This window comes from Lotus japonicus, chromosome 5 (assembly GCF_012489685.1).
Source record: "Lotus japonicus ecotype B-129 chromosome 5, LjGifu_v1.2".
Taxonomy (NCBI): Eukaryota; Viridiplantae; Streptophyta; class Magnoliopsida; order Fabales; family Fabaceae; genus Lotus; species Lotus japonicus.
In genome coordinates this window covers 63,710,303-63,721,132 of record NC_080045.1, presented here as the reverse complement: position 1 = coordinate 63,721,132, position 10,830 = coordinate 63,710,303, and the positions used below count along the sequence as shown (strand labels likewise).

Sequence of the window (10,830 nt, the reverse complement as noted above, 5' to 3'; positions counted from 1 at the left end):
AATGAAGGTAACAGTTGGAAAGTAATAATGAGCATTATTTTATAACTCGATTTGCTCATTGTCGGGGTTGTAGATTCGCAGCCCTACACAAACCTATCTATAGATTCCAGTTTCACGGTTGAGATTTTGCGTAGGAAACTCAAACAAAAAGCGGTATGAATGTTTTGTGTAAGACCTGAGAGAGTTAAGATAAATAAACTCGGTCAATTTCTCGGTTTAGTGCTTAAATGCTCGGTTAATGTGATGTTTATGGGTGTGACCTTGTATGATGAATTTTATCCAATGAAGGTAATATTTTGATTATTAATATCGAAGTTATTTTCCAAGTGTTTCATTCTTCGTTCGTCGGAGGATTCGGCTGCACTACAGAAAACGGTCGAACCGACGCGTTTCGCCTAGAGCGCCCTTTTGTCATCGAATTATTATTTGAATGTGAAATAAATATTTTCCTTATCATTACGATGATCTACGCGTGATTTCGAGAATTTTGACTGTAATATCGATATAAGGTCAAAAATCTCGCCCGGTAGTGTTTTTGGCTTGAAAACGAGTCGAGTTCGACTCGTAAACGAGCCAATCACGAAATTGGCCAGAAAATATCTGATCTTGGGGTTGATTGTTCAGATGTTGAGTGTGGAGAGAAAGGCTATTAGGGTAGGCTCATGAACCAAGGTCAAAAGGTTAGTACCATGATTGCTTTGCCATATGTAGTGTGCATGAGAAGATAAACCAAAGCCAAAAGTGCAAGCCACCTTTCACCTAGGGAAACGTCCATCACCTTATCATAGAAGCTTCCCATCAGATTTCTGAACCAAAGTAAAGGAAATGAGAGGACTTTAGAGAGATAGGTGAGAGAGAGTGAACATCATCTTCATCTTATCTTCATCCTTCTTACAAAAAACTGAAATCTTCATCATCTCTAAACACCACCAAGAAATCATCTTTTGTCTTCCATTCCTTCACAAAAGAGCTAGCATTCAACGTGAGGAACATGGTGATGGTTTCCAAATTCAAAAAGGAGCTATCTTTCTCTTCATCCTTTCTAAAAACTGAGTTGTTGTTGTTGTTGTGTGCTTGTGTTGAGCTTGTGATCCCCTTGGCTTCTTGTTTGTGAAAAGAGTTTTGGAAAAAGGTTGAAGCTTGATGTTAAGGCTTCAATCTCTTGTGTTTTGAACCTTAGATTTCGAAAATGGAGAGCCAAGGAAGAAAACTACTCATCATAAAACCTTTTCTTGTTCAAAAGGTTGAATCTTGATGTTTTAATGTTCTCATGAAGTAAAGACTTCAAGAGTAGGTTTCCAAGCTTTTTTCTTAAAAGCCTCGAGGCCAAAAGTTCAGTTTTTAACTCTCAAAGATCATTCCAAGTGTTGTTTCAAACTCAAACCCTTGAGCTCTTAAGACTAAGTCAATTCATGAGAAGTGCTAGACTTAGTTGAGAGTGTGTGTGATTTCTATGTGATTTTGGTGATTGATGGTTGTGTTCACTATGTGTTTGTGTGAAGGTTAAGAACACCTTGTTCATCTCATTACGAGGAGGTAAAGGCTAGGAAGGAAATCATACTAGAGAAGTTAAGGAGAAAGCCAACAATCGAGGTAAGGGCACTTCGGGTCTTGGACTTTAGCGTGCACGAATTGTGTGTTAGGATTGCATGAACTTGTTTGATGACTATGAACATGTTAAGACCTTGGAAGACTTATGTAAATGAGCTTAGTATGTTGTATGATCCTTATAATCATGAATGAGAACTTAAAGGTTAAGTCTTGGGCTAAAAATCAAGTTAAAAGTGAGAAAAAGCATGAAACTCGGAAGAGGTACAGAACCGCGACGCATGTGCGTGGGTAGCTGGCGCACATGCGTGGGGAACCTGCAGCTATGGGCGCATGTGCGTGGATAGACGACGCACATGCGTGGGACTTCTGTCCCTCCAGCGCCAAGTGACGTTGTTTTTGCTACTTTGAACTGTTTTGGGCATAACTCCTTGGATACGAGTCCAAATTGTGTCAAACCACTTTTATTTGAAAGCTAACTTAAATTTCTTAAGTATGTGAAAGTTTCATAATTTTTGGATTGCTATTTCAATACAGTTCTCAATTTTATTCCACCCCTTTTTCTGCTGCCGAGTAAGCTGGACAGTTCGTATTGTTTTGGGCATAACTCCTTGGATATGACTCCAAATTGTGTGAAACCACTTTTATTTGAAAGCTAACTTAAAGTTCTTAACTCTGTGAAAGTTTCATAATTTTTAGGTTTCTATTTTAATACAGTTTTCAATTTTAATTCTACCATTTTCTGCGGTTTTGTTGCCTGAATTATATGCATGATGTACATGAAGTTTATGAGTTAAGAATGCTTGATTACCATGAGAAATTGTTTATGAACATGATAAATGATAACATGCTTAGGTGCCTTGATGTTTGAGAACATGATTACTTGTGAGAACATGCTTACTTGTTGAGTACATGACTACTTGTTGAATATGATATGATGAACTCTTAGGATGTTCATGATGAATGTAAGTCTTGAATTATGTTCCTATGATGCATGATATAGTATGCCCTTATATTTATCGAATGATAAGCGTTGTATGGGCGATATTGATCGAATGAGATCGAATGTGGAACCTACGATGGTTGGGCTACCGTGGCGACGGATAGCTGGTGACACCTATGAGTTGGTGACCCCGATCACTCATGTTAAGGTGTGGTGGAGTCGTCATCGATCGACAGAAGATTATAACTTCGTTGTTTGACTAGTTCATGGAGCATATCATTGCATTGACCGAGGGTACCGCTTGGATAGGGTACACCGAGGTGTTGGCTAATGACTGCATGGGAAGGGTCATTAGATAAGTGGCAAGTGACTGCATGGGAAGGGTCCTTGTCCCGCCTGCCTGGTATGGAGTTGGCGTTTATCCGGATCATGGTGTGCATTGAGCATCAAGCATATTGCATACGCTAACAATATAGAGACACATAGGTTCCCTTGGACGTCGTTGACGTAAGAACATTGGTTGTTGTCTTGTGGCTTGTGTTAGACGATTGAATTCCCTATAAGGTGCAACGTGTGGTTGTGGGCCTTGTGCCTTGCTTGTTGAAGTGTTTTCCTTATCTTATGCTACATCTAGAATTCCTTAGGGATGTATTAGTGTGCCGTTTGGTAAGATTCTTGATAGGTGATTATATATGTGAATATGCATGCTCTTACTTGCTCGTATGTGTGCACGTCCTAATTATGGCCTTGTGGTATAAGAAGTTGACCCTTGCACCTTTTCTCTGTTATAAATGTTCGACGACGCCGCCCTAAAGGATGAGCAAGAGACCGATGGACGCATGTGAGGAGACGCCGCAAGGAAATGATGTGACCACGAGCTAGCGATTCAGAGATTAGTCGTGTGGAGATTACGGGGAGCTCGGTGGGCATATGAGCCTTTTAGTTTATTTTCCTTTTGGAGTATATGTTGTAATTATATACATTGATGTAAGGGTACTTATTATTGGGTATTTATTACTCATCGTAGAGCATGTTTTGGAAAGTATTAGAAAGTATTACGTTTCAGAAGGAAAAAAAAAATATACCTGCATTATTATGATTTCGAAAGTTCATTAGCATGATTAATTTACTTTTGAATCACTAAGTAACCCTTGGAAATCGGGGCGTTACATTTTGCAAAAAAAATCGCAGTTCCACCACACTGCAACCCTAAGATAGACCTATCCAAAACGTAAGTGAAGGTAACATGAATGGGTCCTCAAAAGCTTGAGCGGTTGAGCCAAATAAGGCCCATAAGAGGGGGAGAGGGAGAGAGAGAGAGAAAGAGAAAGTGTCATGAATAGTATAAAGGAGTGCTTAGCTAAGTTCAAAAAGAAGGGTTGAAGATGTTTGGGTCTAATAGTTATCTGAAAAAATGAGGGTACCGGATGTTGTTGTGTTGTAAAGGGTATCCCCTCGATTATGGCATGAAATCGAGCATGAATATATCTCTTTTCATAACCACATTGGATGATAAGTAAACCACATTAGTGAGACTGTGAGAGCACCATATTTTTCGCTCAAAACATTAAGGCGATATGTGAATTGATATTTTCACTCATATATTATTCAACTCATTCATTTTCATCCAATGTGGTAATTTTTTTGTTTACTTTTATTTCTTAATTACACTTGAAGAGTTCACAACAATCTCCCATCAAGTGTGAGTTATTACAACATTAAAATTCTCCCCTCTACAAATTGTTGTCGGCTATTAGGGTTGTAACCATCGACTTTGATATTGGTTGTTATGGTGTGAGGGGTATCTCTCACGAATATAGCATGAGGGGGCATGTATGATCTCTGAAAACATTTTGTATGAGGATGGTTTGTCTTTTTGGAATGAGAACGAGAAAGAAAAAAGTTGTTTTTTTCTACTTCTTAAATTATGTGCTTTCGTATCATAAACATCTTGTCCCACCACCTCCTATCATTGTTCTTCTTTGCTCATGCGCTTGTAGAGCATTTATTAATTCCCCTAAGGTAATGGTTGACAAGTATTTTGACTTCACAAATGACTGATATCTTTTATTCATACTTTCCGTATGACTATGGACATAAGCGAGGATGCATTTTTTGAATTTTGTGAGAATAGAATCAGTTGTCCCATTTTTCGTCCAGAGTTGCACCGAAAAGTAAAACAACACTATTCACCATTATTTTTCCTTCCCTCCCTTTCCACCCTCTCCCAAACACCCAACAAACTTATTTTCCTATCATTTTACCCTTTACCAACTCCAACTTCCATCCTCTCAAAAGTAAAACAACATTATTCACCATTCTTTTTCCTTCCCCTCCCTTTCCACCCTCTCCCAAACACCTAACATACTTATTTTCCTGTCATTTTACCCTTTACCAACTCCAACTTCCTTCCTCTCAAAAGTAAAACAGCACTATTCACCATCCTTTTTCCTTCCCCTCCCTTTCCACCCTCTCCCAAACACCCGACAAACTTACTTTCCTGTCATTTTACCTTTTACCAACTCCAACTTCCTTTCTCTCAAAAGTAAAACAACACCATTCACCATCCTTTATCCTTCCCCTCCCTTTCCACCCTCTCCCAAACACCCAACAAACTTACTTTCCTGTCATTTTACCTTTTACCAACTCCAACTTCCTTTCTCTCAAAAGTAAAACCACACTATTCACCATCATTTTTCCTTCCCCTCCTTTTCCACCCTCTCCCAAACACCCAACAAACTTATTTTCCTGTCATTTTACCCTTTACCAACTCCAACTTCCTTCCTCTCAAAAGTAAAACAACATTATTCAATATTCACCATCTTTTTTCCTTCATCCTCCCTTTTCACCCCTCTCCCAAACACCCACCAAATCCATTTTTCCAGTCATTTAACCCTCTACCAACTTCCTTTCTCTCAAAATTTCCACAATCAAACAGGGTGCAAGTCTTTTAACGATATATTTCTTTTCAATTGCAGTTATTAAAGAGTTTTTTTTTCAATAACGCGGGAGAAAAAAAGGGAGAAAAAAATTATTTACCACACTAGGGTTGTTTTTTACATCATGCAAATGATGTGGCAGGTGAATTGTGTTCCACGTCACTTCACGCGAATTTAAGGAAAGGATTTGCCCAATGTGACTTTAAACCTATTAAGACAAAACCTGCTGCCGACTTGATGGGGGACATGAGACAAAAAACTGAATTCCTGTTGACCGAAGCATATCTACCATAATTCAAGTTAAATGAAGCGAATTCAAGTCAAATGAAGCGAATCCAACTTGTCCAAATTTGCGTGAAGTTACGTGAATTCCCTCTACACAGCCACATCACTTCCATGCCGTCAAAAATCACCCAATTGATGAATTTTTTGTTGCCCTTTTTGGTAATTTTTTTATTTTTTCCGCATTATTAAAAAAAAAAACCTATTAAAGCACATTCTCAACTCGCTGGTTGGTTATCATTTTCCCAATTCCCATTCAACTCCACTGAATCAAAATCAAAATCCATTCACAAGCAATCGTCACAATGAAGTTGAGACTCAGATCTCTGGAATCCAAAGAAACCCACAAAATCGAAGTTCCCGATCCCTGTTCCTTGCACCTACTCAAAACCATCGTTTCTCTTTCAATCTCTGGTTCCTCCGATTCTTCTCTGCATCTCTCCCTCAACCGGAAGGACGAAATCCACGCCTCCTCGCCGGACGACTCCCTCCAATCCATCGGCATCGCCGCCGGCGACCTCGTCTTCTACACTCTCCACCCTAATTCCCTATCCCGCGAAACCCTCCCTCACAAGCCCACCCCACAACCAGAAGTATCAGATTCCCCGGACCGACCCATGATCCAAAGCTCATCGGAAATCAACGCTAGGGATGCAAAGTCTCCGTCTTTGGATGTTACAGAACCGGAAACCATGGAAATCGATGATGGGTCTGATGAGGCGGTGGTGGGGTATGGGTGGGGTAATTACCAGCCTTTGTTTGTGAAAAGTGTGCTCAGAGAAGCGGCTATCGGCGACGACGCTAGCGATTTCAAGCTGTTGATTCTTGCGGTCCATGCTGTTATTCTTGAATCTGGGTTTATTCGTGTGGATCAGGTTTCTGGCATGGCGGTTAATTGCTCTCATCTTCTTGATGACTTTCCTTCAGGGTCAAGTCCGGTGAAATCCTTAAGGTACACTCTGCCTGAGATTTTGACTAAGGGTTCTTCTGAATCTGTGAGTTTGAAAATTCAGACACTAGGGCACATAGTGAATGTTTGTGGGTCATTGTCTAATGATAATGGTTCAAGGTTGCATATGGTTTATCTTGATAGAAATAAATTTGCCCCACCTTTGGACTTTTTGCTTGCAAATTCTGAGTCTAAGGTTGGAGATGATGAATCTGGAAATAGAGAAAAAGTTTTTGAGTTGTGGAAGATGGTGAAAGATGGACTTGCATCGCCACTCTTGATTGATCTTTGTGAGAAGTCTGGATTAGATCTGCCACCTTGCTTTATGCGGCTACCGACTGATCTGAAGCTTATAATCATGGAAAATCTTCCTGGTGTTGATTTGGCTAAAGTAGCTTGCTTGAATTCAGAAATGCGGTATTTGGCCTCCAACAATGAGCTATGGAAGAAGAAGTTTAAGGAGGAGTTTGGTATAGGAGAGAGTGGAGGACAGTTTTTTAAGCATTTGTTTGCTCAGTACTGGACAGCAAAGAAGAATTCAGAGCAACCACGTCGTCGAGCATTTCAGCCTGGTACAGGATTCTTCCCAATGAGAAGAAACCTCTATCCGAGAAGAAACCCCAATCCTTTTGGAGTACCTCCAATTTGGGGTGGAGAATATGATCTGCAGCCAAACATTGGTGGACAACTTCGTGCGAACCCACGAAGGGGGACTTTCCTTCCCCCATGTCACCTGGGAGGATTTGATGCGTAATCTGTTGATTTGAACTCTCTTCATCAAGGATGTGTAGTGCTGGGACTAAATCCTTGGTAAATATGTCTCCTATTTTCATCTTCTTTTTGAGAAAGACCTTGATAGAGTTAATACAATAATATTTGATACTGGCTGAGTGGCTGTGAAGAATGTAGTGAGCATCTGTATAGCTCTTTTTGTGGTTAGTATTCAGAACTCTCAGTTTTATTCGTCTAGTTTATTATACATTTTGGATGGGATCTATAATGTCAAACTCAAATATGATATTAGGAGAACATTGTTGTTTTTCAATCTTTGTTTGGTTCCCATCTCCCTGTTCATGCTGTGGTAAAACCAAATTCTGTTCCAGCCCCAGTGTTATCAAATCGCAATCGCGGAGAGCCAAAAATCCGCTATTTGGCGGGGAATAGCGGAAATAGCGCGCTATAGCGGCGTCGCGATTAGCCAAAAAATCCGCTACGCGCCGCTATTTGATAACACTGTTCAGCACAACTGAAATTATTTCAGATTAATTCTCCGAGAATGTATACGACTATACGGTAGTAGTATGGAGCCACATATGTTTGCTATCTACATAGTACTATATACTTGCATACATCATTATTAATATGAAGCTTGCATACCTTTAGAGCATTTATAGCCATGCCAGATTGCCAGTGGTGTGGTCATTATGGTGGGCTCTAAGTTTTTTACGCATCAGGGTCGGTCTCAGTTTGTTTGGGAAATTATTGTTGTTCTCAATAATGGTGCAATTGTATCTTCATATAAATTGAGTAGAAGAACATTGTGGTGGACTGGGCATGGTAAATGTGTTATGTGTGTACAACTTAACTTGATAGGTAGTTTGGATCAACTTCTATTTTCTTAGAATCAATTATGGCATTCCAAATTAATTCATATAAGTTTTCCGTAAAATTGTTTTTGGCTCTAGAATAAATTGTAGACGGATTACTTAAAATGCGCTAAGTTGTTTGAGTGCATGGACTAGACTGTTACATTGCATCTTGCTGTCATGGGAGTAAGGTACCAAAATAGAGTACTTAGCATTTCACTTTGGTTGTGTTACTGCTTGGCTTTGCTTGAAGGTTCACTGGGTACGAATTTTCCCTGTATTATTGACTCAGGTGAAGAAATGTTATGTGAATCAAACTAACCACGGATGTTGGAATTTCTTTCAACATCTTGTGAGTAGGGTAGTTCGTTAATTGCGGTAGAGTAGTTGTTTCTTGCTTATGTTTCAGGATAGGAGATTGCCATTTCAATTCTCATTACTACTCTCATCTAATTTTTAAATTTCTTAACTTTGGCTCCGTATATCTATTTTATGTAATGGTTTTTTTTTTTTATAGGCAAATGTTAGTGGTTAGTTAGTAATTATAAATTCTCCTCCTCAGGGTTCGAACCCTGGACCTCCATCTCCAACACCTATTTCTACCCTTAGCTCAACCAAGTGAGCTACCCCTCCCACCCCATGTAATGGTTGAGTTGGAACCATATTGCGGTCGGAACAATACAATGCGATAGTGTTGCGGTTCTGTTGGGGTTGAATTGCGGCTATGTGACAGTCGCTTCATGTGATTTCTGTTAGCACCCCAATTGTGGTTTGGGGTAGAGGGTGTAATAAGTAAGACATTGCGTTCGCATTAGGGAGATATTGGATTCGCGTTGCAAGCGAGAACTCCTTCGATGGCACGACAAGGATGAGGTTCAAGGGTGGAAGGGAGAGAATTAACATAATACAATTTTTAATAGCCAATGAGTTATTGACATTGTTCATGATGAGATATTAATGATGAACTTTCATTGTCACACTCTCTTATCCAAGAAAAAACTCAAGTAGCTTAAGAGCTCCAAGATCGTTGTTTAATGTCTGAAAATGAAGATAATTATGTATTTGTAAATTAAATGTAATTTAAGGACAAATTGATCATTTATAAAAGTGACTATCGTTACCTTACTTTCTTATTATTTTGTGGTAACCAACACCACGAGAGTAAGAGTGGCAAAGTAGAGTTTGTCTCGTTCGCGATCTGAAAACCCGAGCGCCGCCACCTCCATGGCTTGAGCTGCATCACCACCATCTCATCTCTCTCTCACTGAACATTAAGCCTAGCCGCCAACCATACTCTCCCTCTCTTCTCAAACCAAATCCCACCGCCACTTCACTCATTTTTCCCTAACATTGTGTTTGGTAGGAGTGAGTTAGGGTAGAGAGAGGTGAGGGAGAGAGAGATAGAGGGAGGGTGGGAGAGTCACCCTTGTTTGGTGAGAGAGAGAGAGGGAGGGGGAGCTGGAGAGGTGGGGTTCACCACTTTTTGCAGTCTCCCTGATTTGTGAAGAGATTGGCTAGCATGTGATTTTATATTTTTTTTTCCCACTGTTGTGCTTTACTAGAAACCGCCAGTAAGTGAACCCCCCCTCCCGAGAAGGGGGGGGGGGAGGGGGGAGCTGGAGAGGTGGGGTTCACCACTTTTTGCAGTCTCCCCAATTTGTGAAGAGATTGGCTAGCATGTGATTTAATATTTTTTTCCCACTATATACTAGAAACTGCCCGTAAGTGACCCCCCCCCCCGCGAGAGGAAGGGGGAGTTGGAGAGGTGGGGTTCACCACTTTTTGCAGTCTCCCCAATTTGTGAAAAGATTGACTAGCATGTGATTTTATATTTTTTTCCCCACTATTGTGCTTTACTAGAAATCGCCAGTAAGTGAACCCCCCCCCCGCGAGAGGGAGGGGGAGCTGGAGAGGTGGTTGCAGTCTCCCCAATTTGTAAAGAGATTGGCTAGCATGTGATTTTATATTTTTTTCCCACTGTTGTGCTTTACTAGAAACCGCCAGTAAGTGAACCCCCCACCCCACCCCACAAAACTCACTGATGGAATAATTTTTTTTTCTTACTATAAGTTTAACTTTACACATCATTCTCTCTCTTTTGTCTCTTCTCTCTTTTTATCATACCAAACAATCTAATAAATCTACTCTATTTCTCATCTATTTCTATCTACTCAAATTCTATCTTCTCTACTCTCTTCTATATCTCTATCTTCTCTACCAAACAAAGCATAAATATCCGCACCACCATCATCTCTTTGAAGTCATCTTTCTTAATTAGTGGTAAACTATTTTTATATCTAAATTCATCAATGTCACTATAATATTTTTTTTCAACTTTTATTCCACATCTTTAAGCTGCAGTACGATCAATCGACTAATCTATCAATAATCAGAGTGGGCTCATATTTTAGACCCGCACCCCCTAGTTCTTTAGCAAGTTGAAAGCAGGGCGAACCACTCATCCTTTTACACCTACTCGACAAATTAGAACCATGTCATGTCAAAAATTTATATGACGATACCGCGTTGAACTCTCTTCATAATTATTTAATAATTGTTATTAACATCCTCTCTCATCTAGTT

The 10,830-nt window shown here is 40.0% G+C and overlaps 1 protein-coding gene across 1 annotated transcript; it reads left to right on the top strand.

Annotated features, from left to right (window-relative positions):
* Positions 1-5,938: 5,938 nt before the first annotated feature.
* On the top strand, positions 5,939-7,706 carry LOC130718353 (F-box protein SKIP22-like). Its single transcript, XM_057568938.1, has one exon. The coding sequence runs from the start codon at positions 6,018-6,020 to the stop codon at positions 7,413-7,415; it is 1,398 nt and encodes a 465-aa protein (XP_057424921.1). The 5' UTR covers positions 5,939-6,017; the 3' UTR covers positions 7,416-7,706.
* Positions 7,707-10,830: the final 3,124 nt, after the last annotated feature.

Bases quoted from the DNA above. Each gene is read 5' to 3' on its own strand.
- LOC130718353 (XM_057568938.1), top strand. From the start codon at position 6,018: ATGAAGTTGAGACTCAGATCTCTGGAATCCAAAGAAACCCACAAAATC.